This window comes from Sparus aurata, chromosome 12, assembly GCF_900880675.1.
Source record: "Sparus aurata chromosome 12, fSpaAur1.1, whole genome shotgun sequence".
NCBI classification, from domain to species: domain Eukaryota; kingdom Metazoa; phylum Chordata; class Actinopteri; order Spariformes; family Sparidae; genus Sparus; species Sparus aurata.
In genome coordinates this window covers 1,180,520-1,200,108 of record NC_044198.1, presented here as the reverse complement: position 1 = coordinate 1,200,108, position 19,589 = coordinate 1,180,520, and the positions used below count along the sequence as shown (strand labels likewise).

The window sequence follows — 19,589 nt, the reverse complement described above, 5'->3', positions numbered from 1 at the left end:
GACACAGAAACACACATACACTGTTCTTCTGCTTGACTGACTCTGACTGTCAGAAAGTAGAATTACATTTTGGTTAATTATTGGACTTGATACTGTAATGAGAACACATTTCCTGGGAGCTGAGCTGAGCTGACCAATCAATACAGAGAGAGAGAGGGAGAGAGAAAGAGAGAGAGAGGGGGAGAGAGAGAGAGAGAGAGTGTGTGTGTGTGTGTGTGTGTGTGTGAGAGATATTCTGTAGCATCATCACAGTATCACATTGACACAGTTGTTGTCTTTGATCACTCATCTCAGTCATGAGTCACTTTAAGGACTCGCAGCGTCACGACGAGGAGCTGTGGCTCACTGATTTACAGTCCATTAGCATCACTTCCTGTTTGTTGTTTTATTGCCTCTGGCTGGAAAAAATAATTAGATTTACTATCTCCACATAAATCAGTGTTTTTACAAACTGAAGAAAATAATAGCCCTAACTTGGGTTGGGGACAGGATTAGAGAGGATGATGGCATATAAATCTTTGTATCTTTGTTAGTTTGTATTTCTTTATTTGTAGTTCTTAATATAATGACCTAAACAACAACAAAGTTATATGTAACTTAAATAGTTTTACGTAGGAAAGTCACAGAAGAAGCTTCTAGTTTTTAATAGAATGATAAGAGTAAGAATATTAAACTCAGATTTGGTTATGATTATGAAAATACATTATTATCATTTTATTATTAATATTTTTTGTAATACATACAAAATGTTAGAATATAAGAAACTTTATAATTTATTCTCACATATTGAAATATATATATATATATATTTTTATAATTTGAGTCTGGAACTAAACTTTAAAACAGGCCAGTCTTCATATTATTAGTATAATAATATATTATCCAATGAAAAATATAATTTCTGCTGCTCCTTCTTTTCCTGTGTTGATTTGCCAGTATCTGGCAAAGCAAGGGAATTACACAGTTATTCTAAACAAACATTGTAATTGGTTGTATACTAAATATGTTTAGCTGTATGCTGATTCTAAATAGTAAAAGTAATATTATGAGTAATGATTAAAACTTTTGGTAATAGTAATGCTATTAATAATAATAACAATAATAATAATAATAATAATGATAATAATAATAATAATATCTGAAGGCTAAACGTGTATCTCATGTGAAGGCTTATATTAATGCTAATAGTACACATGCTAATGATAAAGGGGTATACATGCTATCATAATACTGAGACTAATGCTAAATGTGGCAAAATGCTAAATGGTAAATGCAGCGGCGCGATCTTTTCGCTGTGACCCCCCGAGAGCAAAAAACAGTGTTATTTATGTGTATTTGAATTGTATAATGTGTCTTAAATGTACCTGCGGCACTCAAGAGGCTGCTAGACAGTGTGTTCTGACCACACTGTCTGCCCACACTAGCCGACTGTCATGGCGCTGATGGACCGGTAGCCTGTTGCATGCAGCCGAGAGTGATATAATTGTTTGCAGCGTGTGGTAGATCTTTAAGGGTTCAACGGTTCCCAGAGAGCGGTAGATCTATAAGATACAACACTGATGATGCTGATTCTGTTTGTAAGAATTACTACCATCATGAGCATAATAATGGGGATATGGGCAGTGAATATTGTGCATGGAGCTACCGATCTTGTCATACAACCGTCAGGAACTGCTTGACCTGGCACAGGGTTCAAAATTCGGGGTCTGACATGACATACCTGTGGAAATCTTACAGGGAAGACATCGGGGAATCGGGGCCGTGGTGAAGAGGAATAAGCGGCGGCAAGGGAGAGCATGGAGAGAGACATTTAAACCTGCGATACCATCCATTACAATGGGTAATGTTCGCTCCCTAACCAACAAGTTAGAGGAGCTGGAAACTCTGGTAAGGACCCAGAAGATGTATTGGGAAAGCAGCTTCATCTGCCTGACCGAGACGTGGTTGACAAACAGCATCACGGACTCGCTGACTAGCTTCACCGACTTTCGGATGATACGTGCTGACAGGGACACCGAAGCAAGCAGCAAGAAGAAAGGAGGGGGGCTGATGCTGCTCGTCAATAACAGGTGGTGTAATCCCAATCACGCTTCCATCAAAGAACGGATCTGCAACAGGGATATTGAACTTCTTGCAGTGAGTTTAAGACCATATTATCTGCCAAGAGAGTTGCTGCTGTTGTTTACATCCCTCCATCTACAATCGCGGAAGTGGCCCGTGACGTCATACTCACCACTATCGCGAGACTGCAGGCAAAATACCCTGAGGCCTTCGTCCTAATCTCTGGTGATTTTAATCATGTCTCTTTGTCTAAGACTGCCCACATTCAAGCTGTTTGTAGACTGTGCAGTGAGAAGGTAGCAAGCAGGTGTGGGCTGGTATGAGAAACATCACAGGCATGAAGAAAGGAGGCTCGCTTCTGGACGGTGATCAGAACCTGGCCAATGACCTGAACATGTTCTTCAATAGATTTGACAGCCCCATATCACTTCTGCTCCTCAGCCGCCACCACCACATCTGGGACATCATCTCCTCAGAGTTATCCCCTCTCACTTCAAACACACCACCAGTGGATGCTTCCTCCAGAAATGTTCTGACGACACAGTCATCACTGGTCTTATTAAGGGAGGCGAGGACCAAGAGCACAGAAGTGTTATCAACGACTTTGTGGACTGGAGTGAAAAAAACATCTTTATCTCAACATCCCAAAGACCAAGGAGATCGTTGTGGACTTTAGGAGGAGGATCCAACCTGCGCCTGCACCAATTTGCATCCAGGGCGCAGAGGTGGAAGTTGTGTCCAGCCACAGATACCTCGTGTGCAGCTGGACAACAAGTTGGATTGGCAAATTCATGTGGAAACAGTGTGCAAAAAAGGGCAAAGTCGACTCTACTTCTTGAGAAGGCTGAGGTCATTCAACATCTGTCAAACCCTATTGCACACTGTCTACCACTCAGTAGTGGCCAGTGCTTTTTTCTTTGCGGTGGCGTGCTGGGGAGAAGGGTCAAGCTCAGCAGATAGGAACAGAGTAGACACAATCATTAAAAAGGCCAGTTCTGTGGTGAACTCCAAACTGGACACTGTCCAGCAGGTGGCAGAAGACAGGATGCTGTCTAAGATGAGGACAATCTTGAGGAACCCCTCTCACCCACTCAATGCACTGGGGGTGATCAAAAGGAGCACCTTCAGTGAAAGACTGATCATGCCAAGGTGCAAGTCAGAGCGCAGCAGGAGGTCCTTTCTCCCTGCTGCAAAAAACTTTTTAACGAGCACTTTTGACCCTTGTACGGACAGGGTGAATGTTTTTTAACCTTATTTATGCATGTTTAACATTATTTATGTATGTATGCATGTGTGACTAATAATGACAGGAGCAATGAAGCAATTTCCTGTCAAGGATTAATAAAGTACCCAACCAACCAACCAAAACTGCAACACACTGATGCAGGACCACAAGGCATCCATCACAGTCTACTTCTGGGACTTAAACACTGCCCGGCGCTGTTACCAACAGAGATACTGAATGGACTACAGGCTCTTGGCTTGCTTCGCGAGGAGAGACAAATGGCGAGAGCGAGCCTAACGGCAAGGGTTGGGTGAGAGGACGCTGAAAGCGGTGTGAGAGAAGACTGAAGAGGGGCAAGAGAGCAGGTGTCCGTGCTATGTTAAGAGCTAATGCTAGCCGGCCGGCTCTCCCGTCCATCTTGCTCCCCAACATTAGCTCCCTTGAAAATAAACTGGATTACATCAGACTCCAGCGGACCACTCAACAGGACACCAAGGACTGCTGTGCATATATTTTTACAGAAACATGGCTCAATGACCGAGTCCCGGATGCGACCATTCAGCTAGATGGACTAGCCTTGCATCGAACTGACAGAGATCTAACACTGTGCAGCAAAATCCAAGGTGGAGGGCTGTGTGTTTAAATCAACATGGACTGGTGCAATAACTCTGTCCAAGTCTCCAAGTCCTGTTCATCGTTGGTGGATTATACAACAAGTAGTTCCAACCAAGCAATCTGATTGGTCAACAAGACATTTTGACTGTGCTCAAATCAGCGTGACAGCACGCCTGACTCATTACTTAAAATATTACTCCGCCAAGTCTGTGACAATAGTGTATCCATCTCCATGGCAACATAGTAACTGTCAGAGCTGGAGCAAAAAAAAAATAAAAAGTACGGCTTGAAATTCAAACTTTCTGCCGTAAAATACGCAGAGGAAAAGTCGGGAGAAGCAGCCGCTAGATGTTTCTCTGTCGACCCCAAGAGAGGGAGAGATTGGCGATAAAATAAAACGGAGCTGGGTGCGCAGGTGGTCGAGTGGTTAGAGCGCATGCCATATACACAGCCGACCCCGGTTCGATTCCGGCCGGAGGTCCTTTGCTGCATGTCACATCCCCCTCTCTCTCCCATATTTCCTGTCTGTCTACTGCTTAATAAAGGTGTCTATGCCAAAAAAATCTTTAAAAATAAAACGGAGCTGTCCGAGGAGGACAGCAACAGGACCAGGCTGCCTGGTGGAAGGAGGAAGAAGGCTAGCGAGGAGCCTGAGATAAACATGCGGGAATTAGTTATCAGCAAACGGGCACACCATGAGAGAGTGTCCCGCAAAATGATCAGGGCGACGGCGAAACAAATGTACGCCACCGTGAGTGACAGCAGGGATGAGGAGTTATCTTTGAGTGCTGGTTGGCTGAATAATTTCCTCCGCCGCAACAACTTCACTTGCAGACGGATGCCAGAGAATTCACCAAGAAGCTGGATAAATTTGTGACATTTTCATCCCGGATTTTTGAGAGGAGGGAATTAAACGCCTGTCCCAAATTGCCGCCTGGTCCCAAATAAATGTCTGGTCTGTTCAGCGACTGAAACAAATAAATGCCCCAGCTATTATTTATTTTCCCTTCAGTGTGAGAGACACTATTGTGACCGTGGTGAAAACGTTTTGTAAAAAATATAAAAGAAAAAAAAATCAACATCTTTGTTATAACTTGGGCGATAAAAATAAGCATTTTCTGTTTATCTGTGCAGTATTGATTTAGTTCGGGAAATTCCGAGACCACAATAAAACATTAACGTCAGTTCAGAGTTGACTCATCTGGGACTAGAAAATCCTTTCTGTTGCTAGGTCGTTACTAAGGGTTGGATTATTTGCTGGAGTGGTAAACTACGTTCCATTACACATATGAGTCTACTGACGTGACTGATTTTGTTTCAGTTATTAGTCAGACCCCATGTGTTTCCATGGAAACGCGACGCACACTCGCAAACACCTTTAAAATTTCAGAGTAAATGTCCATCAACATGGATATATTTTTATTATACATTTTATTTTTGTTGGTATTAGTTGTGTAATCGCAATATTACTCTCGAGGGTGTGCTTTAACATCATTTGAGCACGACAGTGATGCAAGCAGCACTGAAGTGCTCAAATGACGTTAAAGCACACCCTCGAGGGTAATATTGCTTAAATATGCGGTTGTGAGATGTAAACCCTTTTATTTACCCAGAGAGCTCTCCTAGCTGCACATTGTAGCTGTTTACATTCTTCCCAGTGCTAATGCTAAGGAAGCATTAGCCTCACTGTACATTAGTGATCTTGAAAACAAACACCCAGACAACTGAATATTGTCGCCGGAGATTTCAACCATGCAAATGCACGGTGTCATGTCAAGTCAACTACTTATCCCTACTTTCTTATATTTAATGAAAACTAAGCAATAAAACAATGATTTATAAGAATTCTTTAAAAAACATTTTATTAAATGGCTAATATACAACAGTGGCGTAGGCAGAATTTTTATCTTGGGTGGGCCAGTACAAAATTGGATGGGCCATCTTTTCTCAGAAAAAAGGACAGTGTATTTAATTTACAGCGCACAGCACTGTTAACCACTTTATTGCACAAAGTTGGCAAATAAACATGAACCAAACAGCAGTGGACACTTAAACCTACAACAAGATACATCAGACTTAAATCTGAAGTACCAGGCACAGTTCACCAATCAGTAATAAAAAAAGAAAAATTACTAACTGGCTACAAGACACTCTTCACATCACAGAATATATGAAGCAGTGCTAACAACAGGCCTACCAAAACACTTAAACATACTGTATCACACACAATTCATCATGCTTAAATCTTAAACACCATGGACAGCTCACTGATGAACAGTTAAAAAAAAAACAACACCCAGCTAAACATCACTTGAATTACGAAATAACACACTCCTTAATTTCTACCAAACCCATCAAATCTAATGAATTCTGGTATTAATGAAAAAAGAGCAACTCACACTGGAACATTGTAGCCTATTAACAGCATGTGGCTACTACAAAATTCATGTTATTTAAAGCAAAGCAATCTCTTCACGTCACAGGCAAATATGAAGCAGTGCTATAACAACAGGTCTACCTTTGTTGTTTTCATGGCCTATAAAACACTTAAACATACTGTCAGACTTAAATCTTAAGCACCATGGACAGCTCACAGATCAGCAGTAAAAAAATAAAAAAAATAAGAAAGAAAATAATCAAACACTCAGCTATCACAGGCAAATATGAAGCAGGCCTACCTTTGCTGTTTTTATGGCCTACAAAACAAGGCGCAAACGCCTGGGTCTTGCATTGAATATAGAGATGATCTCGTCATAGTCCAAAGTGTCACAGAGTTCCTTTTCAAAGGACAAAATTGACAGGTTGTTGAGACGGGTGGTACTCATGGATGCTCTGAGGTGCGTTTTAATCCGACCTGCAGTGGAGAACAGTCTCTCAACGCTACAAGACGTCATGGGAAGTGTGATGATGGCTCGCAGTAGTTTACTGAGGTTAGGGAAAATGTCAGGCGCACATATGTCCAACACTTCCATGAGGGATGGAAATTCCAGCCCGTTGGCAACTTTCCGGCGCAATTGCTCAATGAATACCGTTAATTCAGCATCCTCAACTGAGATGTGATAGTGATCACATGTGGTGCGCATGGACTCTGTCTGAGCAAATGTCTTTGAGTGTGGGAGAAACGTGGCTGCTGTCCTCATGATCCCATACTGGTCCTCTTGGAAACGAGTGTTCAACTCTGTCAGTTCTCTGTCGAGGATATCGTTCCAGAGGTGTCGCAGGTCATCATCATTTTTGACACTCGTTGCTTTTCCCAGGCTTGTCGTGACCACGGATTCCGTGAGCCTCGCAGGAAGTCTCCTTTTTCTGTTCCCAGAAGTTATGTCCCAGCTCATGATGTCGTATTTGCTCATCAGCTCTTCAGTCAGCTTCATCACAGCTTCATATCCACATTTTGAATCGTGTCTGAATTGAGCAAAGTTCTCTTTTAGTCCCTCAATGAGGTCGATGCACTCAGTGACACACAGTGTCGGGCTTTGTAATCCCCAAATAGCAAAGTCACTCGTCTGAAATAATTTCCCGAACGTGACGAGTAGGAATACAAACTTTTTAGTTTGTATTTGCAGGAGCAGGGACTGCGCCTCGGCCTGCGTTTGGCCGCTGCTTTCACTATATTCAGCTAGTACTTCTAATATGACGTCCAGCAGAGTTAGAATTTTGCTCACTGCTCCAGATTTGGAACTCCAGCGCGTGTCCACGGACCGCTGAAGTTCCAAGAATGGGCGGTCTGGATGGAGCTCCTTTTGCACCTCAACAAACCGTGCGTGTCTGCTGCTGCCTGTCATGAAACTATGTATATTGTTCACTGTATCAAAAAATGCGCTGACATGTCCGGACACCTTTGATGTTGCACACAGCACCAAATTCAGTCTGTGAGAATTACATTGGACATACACAGCCTGAGGAAACGTTTGTTTTAAAATAACATGCACACCTCCCTTGTTTCCTGACATAACGGAGGCCCCGTCAAAGCTGAAGCCAACACACAGAGATGGGTCAAGTTGTAGTGGTTCAATCACCTCCAGTATTTTCTCTGCAATAGCAACTGCGCTCATGTCATTTGTGTCCACAAATCCAATTGCCCGTTCTTTTATTTTTCCTCCGTTAATGTATCTCACACAAACAGCTACAAGTTCACGTTTTGACTCGTCCTTGTATTCGTCTGCCATGAGGGCGTAATAGGTGCCCGGTTCACGTATTTCTGCTTTGATCTTGCGCAACAACAAAGAAGCAGCTGACTCGAGCAGCTCATTTTGAACATCGGGGCTCATCAAAGTTCCGTTTCTGGGCAGCTGCTCCAGACGACTTTGGATCTGTGGGTCATATTTGCACATGAACTTGAACAGCTCAAGGAAGTTTCCTCTATTAAGCGCATCCGCATCCTCCCTGTGACCTCTTAGGGGGATGTCCTGCTTGGCACAAAGCAGTACAATATCCAAAACGACTTTTAGATGGTCTCGATTCCTCTCAATGAACAGATAGTCCATGGCATCACGGTTCATTTGGTTTAGCACATTTCCCCGGCCTGAACTTTGATTAGCCCTGTAGTTTTGAAATTTCTCAAGTGAAAGGGAGTGAGGCTTGCTCTGCTGGTGCTTCTCGCATGCCTGACGCAGATGTTTCCAGTCTACAAACCCTTCTCTGACAAATGGGCCGTCAGCTCCGCCGGCAAAATGTCTGCACATTTTACAGAAAAGCGAGTTCGTTTTCACACTGTATTCCAACCAAGAAAACTCTCCATACCACTTGGATGAGAAACACCGTGATTTTCCATTTTTAACTGTGCAGGGAAATTCCTTCAGATGTGGCTGTGAAGGTGGTTCCTCAATTGCTGATAAATCAGTAGGCAAAGCCACGTCAGGCTGGCCGGGAGAGAGCACTGGTGGTGGGGAGCAGGCGACCAGGCTTGGTGGGCGAACCGTATTGCAGGCAGAGTCTGTAAAACCGGGCTCTGTGGGAGGCAGTGGTGTGTCATCTTCTTCAAGTCTGGGTCGTTTAAAATATGACATTAAAGTACTTTGTTTCATCATTTTCCTAGCCATCGACTGGAGTCAAAAGTCCGCTAGCTAACTGACCATAGTTGCTAGGCTTTTTGCCCCGCTCGCTGCACGTCACGCGCGTAACTGTTACCATGGCAACGACAGCGAGTTGTGCTCTGGTGAAACATCGTTGTTTTTTTTTTTTGTTTTTTTTTTTTTTTAGAAAGAAATATAAGATATTTACAGTAGAATATGTCGAATTAAAATTCCCTGATGAGCATAATTGGTCTCTTTCTAAAATGTATTTTTAAAAGAAATGGGAAACAAGTGGATGGGCGGGCCAGTGATTCATGTGGGCGGCACTGGCCCGGCCAGGCCCACTCCTGCCTACGCGCCTGGTCGTTACTGAGGCCGGGCTGGGCCGGGCCGGGCCATGACTCAACGTGCACAGAGTCGGGTCGGGTTTGATGTTTTTGGGCTCGATCTGAACTCTACTACAGAGTCACACGTACATTTAATGTCATATATAGAAGATGTGAGGTTACCGCCCGAAAATGTTCCCAAACTTTGGACGTGTTTGGTTTCGCTTTCCTGCTCTCCTCAACATGTTCCGCCATCGTTCATATTCTTCTTCTTCTGCGGAACCGTCTTCTTCTTCTGTGCTACACTGTGGTGCGCATTCTAGTAGCGGTGCTAAAGCGATTTGCTCCAGCTCAAATCTTTTATTTATTTTTTTTTCAAATGATGATAAATAATAATAACAATAATAAACACGACGCGTCGACGCACAAATTTCGTGCCGACAAATTTTTATTGTCGACGTAATCGATTACGTCAACTAATCGTTGCAGCCCTACTATACTACACTTATGCTAACGGAAATATGCTGTTACACAGTATGCTAATGCTAATACAGCAGGTACTGATGACCCTAAAAGTACTGCTAAAGCTAAAATATTTGCCCCTACATACAAATCATGTTCATAACTGTAACTGTCATCCAGTGTTGGGTGTAACACGTTACAAAGTAACTGACGTGTGTGTGTGTGTGTGCGTGTGTGTGTTGGAAGATGGACTGTCTGCGTTGTTGCTGCTGCTGGAGCCAATCATAAGTCTTTCTTCTCCGACCTCCATTCACCTCTGTCTTTATGGCAGGTCGGCAAGGGCGAAGCTCGCTCATCAGCCTCACCCTATTTCATCTTTAACCTGGTACCATCCTTTATGTTGCAGATCTTCCTCCTGCTTAAAATGTTTTTTACAGAGAAGATAAATCTCGGACTCTTTCCCTCAGGTCACGACTGTGTTCATCTCTACATTTACAGGCTGTACAGTACTCACTGATTCAGCCACTGACAATATCTGAGCAAATTGGAGGGCTAGGTACAGCACTGTTTGGCTTCTGCTGTACAAAAATGTACATAATTACTTAAGTTGTCTCATTCTCTCCTCATTTTAGGAGGTGAAGTTGGCTGTTTTCAGAGACGAGAGCCCCATACCACTTAAATTAGGGCTTAAAATGTCTCAGCCTTAAATGAGAAAAAATAATGATGAATTAATAAGCTTCTATGTTACTTTTAAATAGTTGTAAGACATTTAATAAACAAAGTTGATCAATCATAGTGTTAACGTATTTCCTTAGTCATCGATAGATAGATGGAGATATTTTAAGAGTGATAGAGTACACACAAAGGCTTGAAGGTAGGGTTGCTTAGTTTTGACAATTTGGCCTCAGCAGAGGTATCTGGATCTTCCTGAATTTCCACACTTCCTGTCCCTCATGTGTTGATTTGTTGATATTATGTTGATTTTAAATTGACAGAGCTGCTGATGGCCTCTGATTTAATCACAGTGTGGGTTAAACACTTAGAATGTGACCTAAAAATGACATTTTCTTTTGTAAGAACTAATCTGATGAGTCATACAACAGCAACTGTTAACGCTATGAATTACTAGATGCAGGAGATTTGATAAGAGAATTACTTAACAAGGTGTAAAATATTTTCATCAGGTGACGTGCTTATAATAATTGGATGTCATTACTGGTGTTAATTTAGAATGATTATTATTTAAATATTGTTTTAAAAAGAAAAAGGGAGAAGATGATGACATCTAATTTAAAACAAGAAAAGTAAAAACAGTGATGTTATGGTCTCTGTGATGATGTGATTGATTGTGGATTTCACTGATAGAGGGTATAAGAAGTAAAGTGCCTCTCTCCCATCCATTTTCCCTAATCTTTCTTTCCTCCCCTGTCCTTTCTTCCACCCACCAGTGTGCCCTTTTCTCTTACCCCTAACTATCATATTTATTTCCCTATTTCTCCTCTTTGACTTCTCTTTCTTCATTCCTTCTCTCATTTATTCTCTTTAACGCCATCTCCCACCTCCATCCAGACTCCTCCCGTGTTTCCTTTTATTTTTTTTTCTCTGCTCCAAGGTCGAGTTAATGAATAACAGAGCGTGTCATCGATTCCCTTTTCTCCCTTTACACCTCTCTCTGTCTCTCTCTCTGTCTGTCTATCGATTGGTTCAGCAGCACGTCTGTGTTGTCAGTTCAGGGAAAACCAGTTTGGGTTTCACTCTGCAGGCTTATATATATATATATATATAGATATATAAGTATATAATATATTATATATATACATATTATATATATACATATATATTATATATATTAGATATGATATATATATATATATATATAATATTATATATATATATATTATATATATATAATATGTAGTATATCTATATATAATGTATATATATTTTATCTTCTCTATCTATTATTATCTATCTATCTCTGTCTCTATCTCTCTCCTATCTCTCTCTATATATATATATATATGTATATATATATGTATATATATATGTATATATATATATATATATATATATATATATATATATATATATATATACACATACATATATAAGCATAATACTGTGATAATCTGAAATTGAAATGTGACGTATCATTACAAGCTAGAATTATATTTAAGGTTTCAATGTTTCAAAACGGGGTTTAAATGTGAATGGAAATGTCATGTTATGTTATGTCAAGATTGGCAGAAATTGTACATTTCAAATATAAAAATTGCATACAAAATGTTGACTTGACATGACATGAAAATTAAAAATAACCAACCATTAATTCAGATAAGATAAAACCCATGTTTTTTCAACTGTATTTTCTATGTTTTTCAGAGTCTCCCATCGGACAGATGCGTCCACCTCACGGCAGCGCCACGCCTCAGAAGAACAGTAACCTCCTAGTCATCATTGTGGTCTCTGTGGGAGCTATCACCGTTGTTGTAGTCGTCATCGTGGCACTCATTTGCACCCGGCGCTCCTCCGCCGCGCAGAGGAAGTAAGACATTTCATTCATCCATGTGATGGCAGGAAACAGCTGTCAGGATTACAAGGCAGATGGTTAACAAGCCATCATGGCTGTTTTTCAGGGAAATCAAGTCTCAAATGGTCCTTTCTTGCTGACCCTTGTTGGATTCTTGTGAGCTAATACAATGCCAGCTGCAAGGCTAACTGAGCTAACTAGCTGACAGCAGATTGTAGTTACAGCCAAAGGAAAAAAAATCCAGTTCATTTTGTTTTAGTCTGTATTATATCATAATCTAGTTTGAGAGGTGTCAGTCTGTTTAATCCATCATAATGTTTTTTATTATACAGTTCATGACATTAAAGCCCCTGTACAGACTTTTCATTTAGTGTTGATTTTGGCGGCCCTGCTGGACGAAAGCGGTAGTGTTTTGCAGGAATGAACACTGCATTTCCCATGAGCTCTAGCGCCCACTGTCGTGCAGACGTTTGTCTGGCTGGCGCGTGTAGATTTGTTTTGGAAACGTCGGAAAGACGACGGGACTTGCTTTGAAAATTTTTTTTTTTTTTTTTTTTTTTAGCAGCTATCTGCAGCGTGCATATGGACGAGGTAATGTGTCTATTTGTATTTCTACTTAATATAATATGCCGCCGGTGAAACAAAGTAATGCTGCTGTTGCGCTGCAATTTCCCAGCTATAAATATTACCCACGGTGCTACAGAGCTAGCGTTACAGCAAAGTCACAGTGATTGTGATGGATGTTTTGTTCTAAGTAAGAAACTGAATCATTTATAATGACAGAGGATATTACCGATGCATCGTTGCAGGTCGGCTGGGCTGAAGCATACACACAGCTGAAATGGATGCGTGATCTAAGACGTTTGTTGTCGCTTTCACGAGTGTAGTATCTAGAGCTAATCTAGTGGTAACGTTAGCCAGCTTTGTTGTAACAACATAAATTCATGTATTTCTGTAAACTACGTCCCGCATTACATTTCATAAATTAGATAAAATTTACAAACCTGTCTAGGAGGAATCGGGCGAATTCTGGATCCGACCCTCCCTTCAAGCCCCGCAACTCTCTCCATCTCTGGAAGGAATCGCCAGTGTTTATCCGTGTTTAGCCCTAGCTCGATCGGATTCCCTCTTGGCCTTTCGTTGGTCTTCGGTTCGAATTCTTTTTCTTTTCTTTGTCTCATTATCGGCCATGACAAAAGTTTTAGCTCGGTTAGCACTGGCTAGCGTAGCAACAAAACAGCTATGCCGTATCCTGAATGTCGTCAGTTCCGGTCTGACTGCCGTAAATCGTTTCGTCAGTGGTCCGACCCGACCAAGGCCTTTCAGAGGTATAGAATTAGACTACTTAGAAATAGCGTATCTTCACGCTGATGGGCTCATTTGCTGTTGTAGGTAACAGAGACACATCAGCAGAAACCAGAGACTTTTGCATATCCAGTTAAAAACTCTGTACAGGGGCTTTAAGTCAAAACTGATTTTTAACCAGCCTGCCAGATTTCAGTTGATGCAGTTTAGCAGTGTATTTTATAATGCAGTTTATAATAAAACAAAACATATTCAAGTCTAATAGGCTTCTATTGGTATAACAGGTTGACTGAGGAATCCTCATTGTTGTCCTTCTCGTCTGTATATAATCCTTCTGTTTTTTGTCTGCTTCCTTCTACATGACTGTCTTATAGTCTTCCTTGTTGCAGCGTACATCAGAAAGGCAAATGCTTTTATGATGGATGCAAATTACTGCTATGTCACAGATGGACAGGTCATAGTCCTGCACGGGTTCGGGTACCCGCGGGTACCCGACGGGTGACCCGCACAATTTGGATGAAACGGGTGAAAAATAAAGTCCTGTGTCGGACACGGGGGTGGATCGGGTCGGACGCCTAGAGAGCGCGGGTCGGGTTTTGCGATTGTCATTTTCATGGCGTCAGGGTGCAAAAAAAAAAAAAATCATCAGCGACACATCTACAAAAATATGCCTGCATTTCAAAATGATAAGCATGTACCGTATTGATAGGTTTTTTCGATGAAAATTATGTGGAAAAAGTGGGGTCGTGACGGTCTTCTTATTATCGGGGTCTAACCGTTGACACATGCTGATAGTTGTCTGGGTCGCTACACGACCGCAACAGCAGAGGGCGCCAGCTTATTGTAGAGACATCACTGACACTGTGGCTGGGGTTATCTGTCAATCACAGCGGAGAAGAAGTGACAGGAGATGAAAAATGGAGAGACGCTGTGATTTTACGGAGCAAATGGATCAAAAGTGGGGCAAGTTAACAGACATCTGAGGCGGAGCTATGATGCTAATTTTAAGATAATGGTGATCAATGCAGCGGAGGCGCCAAACAACTGTCAGCCAGCCAAGAAATATGGAGTTACGGAGTGTAACGTCCGAAGATGGCGGGTCCAAAAAGATCGTCTGAAAACGCTAACAGTAAGAGAAAAGCTTATCGTGGTCCTCTAAGCGGCCGCTTCCAAGAGATTGACAGGAGGGTATGTGAGTTTGTTATTGAGAAACTAATTTTGGTTATCAGAGTTATTTTCTGAAGATTAGTCTTGAAAAGAGGGGTCGTGTTATAATCAGGGTCGTCCTATATTCGGGTCAATACGGTATATTTAATATGAGCTCATTCATGCGTGCTTGCGCCCTCCCAGAACTCCCATTCCCCACGCTGGCTTACTTTCATTTTTAAAAATTGCGTAAGTCTAATTTTGCTTCGGGTGCGGGTCGGGCGTCGGTATCAATTTATAGCGGGTCGGCTCGGGTGCGGAATGTAATTTGTGCTACTGTCGGGAAACGGATCGGATGCGGTTTTAAGTACGACGGGTACGGGCGGGTGCGGGTTGGCAAAATAAGACCCGTGCAGGACTCTGGGACAGGTGTGTCAATGCTCTGCTGGGATTTCGAGGGTCTCCCAGCAACATGACTAGTATGACAGTATGTCTCCCATGGTTCACTCAGCCCTGCAGTGTGTTCTTCACGTCTGCCTTCCCTCTGACCTTCTCACCTGTGTAGGAAGAGAGCAAGCCACAGTGCCAGTAAGAGGAAGGGCAGCCAGAAGGACCTGCGGCCTCCTGACCTCTGGATCCATCATGAGGAGATGGAAATGAAGAACATGGAGAAGGCTCCCAGTGTCGCCCCGTCCGGACATGATTCACCCATCCAGTCGTGCCAGGACCTCCCTCAAGTTGCACACAGCCAGTCAGAGAACCAGATGGGCAGCAAGAGCAGCCACTCAGGTACAGAATGGATGATGATTCAGTCATTTATTCGTCCACTTATTTGTTATTTGAATGGTTACATATAATGTATAATATAGGATGTATAATCTTATAAACAACCATTATACTTTAATGTATTTACTTTTTGATACTTATTTAAAATGTTGCAATAACTCAGTGTAATTAAAAGCAAATGTTGTTTGCTTTATTGATCAATTTTGATTTGTGTCTCGGTGTCTTTTTATCGATGCAGTTTTCATGTTACGATTATCATCTCTCCATTGATCTGTGACAAAATCAGAATCTCACAACTAAATTGTATTAGTTTGTTATTTAACTGTTTCACATCACATCCATCTCAAATGTGCTAACTCTAGCTATAATGAATCTCGATTGATCATAGATAAAAATAAAAAAACACATTTATTTAATTTCATCTTCAGAGCTTAAATAAAGAACAGAGATGTTTAAATCCCTGTTTTGAAGTTTGTATGTTTTGATGTTCCAGGTGCTGATGGTGACGAGGCATCCAACAGTATTTCCACTCTGGAGCGGTCCCTGGCTGCCAGGAGGGGGACACGAGGCAAAATTATGATTCCAATGGACTCACAGCCTAGCAACACACGTACGTAACTTACTATCCCTAAGCAACTCCTTTAACTGATTTAATTCTTTGCAAAAGCATTTCCAGCAGCAAATACAGCTACAATTTGAGCTAAATACTAACAACTGCAGGCTAAAACGTTGGGATGCTAACTTGCTAACAAAGTGAAATGCTAAAATGTCCATTTAACAATAATAATAAGAATAGAAAGATACTACAATAAACCACAAACTTAGCCTCATGGTGGCACTAAAGTCAAAATTCACTGGGAGCCACTGGGATTCATCCTCCGGAGAACATAAATGTGTGTACACAATGGCAATCCATCCATAGAAATATTTTAGTCTTTACCCAAGTGTTGGGCCCAACCACCAACAATCCCTGCAGCCAGATAACTCACAAGGCTACCTTAATTGGTGACCAGTCCTAACGTGGTAGTGCTTATGCTGTGGGGATGCTTTTCTTCAGCAGGGACAGGGAAGCTGGTCTGAATTGATGGGAAATGGATGGAGCCAAATACAGGACAATCTTGGAAGAAAACCTGTTAAGAGTCTGCAAAAGACTTGAGACTGGGGCGGAGGTTCACCTTCCAGCAGGACAACGAGTCTAAACATACAGCTAGAGCTACAATGGAATGGTTTAGATCAAAGCATATTCATGTGTTAGAATGGCCCAGTCAAAGTCCAGACCTAAGTCAACTTAAGAATCTCTGGCAAGACTTGACAATTGCTGTTCACAGACACTCTCCATCCAATCAGACTAAGATTGAGCTATTTTGCAAGGAAGAATGGGCACATATTTCAGTCTCTATATGTGCATCGCTGGTAGAGACTTACCCCAAAGGACTTGCAGCTGTCATTGCAGCAAAAGGTGGTTCTACAAAGTATTGACCCAGGGGGGCGAATACTTTTGCATACCACACTTTTCTGTTTTTTTTTGTTTTTTTTAAATTAAAATGTTCCTTCCACTTCACAATTATGTACCACTTTGTGTTGGTCTATCACATAAAATCCCAATAAATTGCATTTACATTTGTGGTTAAAATGTGTCAAAATGTGGAAAAGTTCAAGGGGGTGAATACTTTTGCAAGGCATTTTATATAAACTGGCCCTAGCCTACCAACTCCCAGAATGAGGAGAGCAAACAAGTCCTGCATGGTCTCTGCTGCCCACCCACTGGTAAAACGGTGCTTCTACAGGCTGTTCAGATTCAGCTCCTGTTGCTACATGATGAAAGGAGATTCATAGGCTGGCCTCCTCTGTAAGATGATAGGAGATATCCGAGAGTGGGGCGTTCATCCCTGAGTTAAAGTTCAGTGTGTCCAGTGGTAAGCTAGCAGTGTTCTGCAGTGTCGTCGCTCAGAGCTAGACAATCAAATTGCTTGGTTGTTGGTCAAATAAATCATCATAAGTGCCTATACTCTGTCCCAGCTACAGAACAACAGAAGAGACAGTGGTTGCGTTTCATTTTTAACGACAATGTGCTGGCTATGCTTCCTGTTAGTTTGTATGTGTGTGCTAATCACCTCATGTCGGACTGCTTCAGTAACAAGGGTCAGTACAAAACTGACTTTGCCTCGACACTGACCCTCGTAAAAGGATTAGTCCCAACCATACGGGACCCAGCAACTGCACCCGAGCCACAGGTAAGTATCGCCACGTTTTGGCTCAGTGTGTGATATAGTTGTGACACACTAAGAGCTGGCATGTAGAGGAAGGTGTGTTATCATTTTAACATGTGTATAACAGCACACATTTTCAGATGTCCCCTCCTGGAAGATATTCACAGTGTTGCACTCAGTTCTTCACATGAAAGTGACAGAATAGTCTTGTAGAGAATGAAAAGTGGGAGCTAGAGAAAAAGGGTTAGTTATTTTTTTTTTTGCGCCTAGTGTTAGTGGGTGTGTGTGTTGGATTGTCTGTTTCGTGACTTTTTGCAATCAACCCTCCAATTCCAACATTCTAATGGTGCAACACATCGTCATATCAAACAGGTCGATTGCCAGTGACTCCCCACTCATTACAGGCTACTTTTAAATTGACTTGCTTGGTTGTTTTTCTGATGAGGATGGGCTGAAAGTTGTGTGTGGAGAGTTGTTTCTGAATTCATACAACCATCTAACAAGCACAGCTGATGGTTCTGATGCATGTTCTGAATATTCTTTAAATTTTTTTTTTTCTTTTAACTCTAAATCTAAATGTAAATTTATATTCAAGCTGATGTTCAAAATTCTGGTTAGTAAATATTTTTTTTTACAAATAAACATTAATGCCTTTAGATAAATGCAATGACCAATTAAGAGGGAAAATGTATGATATATATTTATATGTATAGGTCCTGCGATGAGCTGCGACTCATCCAGGGTGTACCCTGCCTTCGCCCATAGAGACACTGGGATAGGCTCCAGAAATCCTGCAACCCCTTAGAAAAAAGGCAACATCCCCCCCGACACTCACGGATAAGCGGAAGAAAATGAGATGAGATAAGGTGTATGATTTATCCTCCGGGCTCAGGGTTAGAGTTAAATGTACATTGATCAATATCAAACTGTTGAAACGATAATAGTCCCATTGCTTGATTTCTAACATGTTTGTAAAGATACATCCTGGTTGAATAACGTAAATAAAAGTGTGTGTGTATGTGTGTGTGTGTGTGTGTGTGTGTGTGTGTGTGTGTGTGAAAAACTAAATCAAAGGGTGACCTCTTGCATACATTGTGGTATTGGTTATTTGGATTTGTTAAATCTAAAGCCCTGCAGGGTCTGCACTGTTGATATTTGTGTCTCTCTCTGTTTCGACTGAAAAAGCTCAAGGCTTGTTCACTTTCTCCCTCTGCTACCACATCTCTGCTCTGCAGAAGACAGACCTACTGATCTGCCTGCTGTTTTTTATTTTTTGTGTCTGCTGTCTGGTTTTCTTCTCCCTTTCTCTTTGTTTCTATTGGTTTGGGTCAGTTTTGCAGCTCAGTCTTTGTGTTGTTTAAATGATCTTTACCTCTTCTGAGTTGTTCTGAGTGGGCAGAACTAATGGTCCTATATAGTATAGTTTACTTAATATTTACTTCAATTTGTGTTATTATAATTATTTTAAATACAACAAAGGAATACATCAAAAACCTAACTAAACTGTAGGCAAATTTGTTCAAATTATATCGTCACAATAAATATTCGAATATTGGGGAAGAGAAAGACGCAACTAACTCAGTAGAGTTAACAATAATCCACTCAGAGCAATAATCCACTGTCGCAATAGTCCATAATAAATGAACACAAAAAATTATAAATTAATCATAAAAAATAATTCCAAAGTAATGTTATGTGGCAAATATTGAACATCAGAGAAGGTCTATGATGGACCAGCAGCTCCACTGGACGAGGATAAAGCAGACATGACAGACTTCTGCCCAACAACACACCCTCCCTCGCAAATGTCAACGTGCTGGACCTGCTATAATTAGCCCTTTCCTAAAGCAAACACTAGCTAAACATTCGGCAATTAAGCTAACCCCTCCACCGACATCATGAAAACAA

General features: G+C 41.5%; 1 protein-coding gene across 1 annotated transcript in view; it reads left to right on the top strand.

The window, feature by feature from the left end:
• Nucleotides 1–19,589, top strand: part of dcc (DCC netrin 1 receptor) — a 474,778-nt gene that overhangs the window by 337,073 nt on the left and 118,116 nt on the right. The window contains exons 23-25 of the mRNA XM_030434685.1: nucleotides 12,087–12,249; nucleotides 15,251–15,474; nucleotides 15,965–16,081. Of these exons, the coding sequence (XP_030290545.1) occupies nucleotides 12,087–12,249; nucleotides 15,251–15,474; nucleotides 15,965–16,081 (504 nt within the window). The remainder of the gene's footprint in view (nucleotides 1–12,086; nucleotides 12,250–15,250; nucleotides 15,475–15,964; nucleotides 16,082–19,589) is intronic.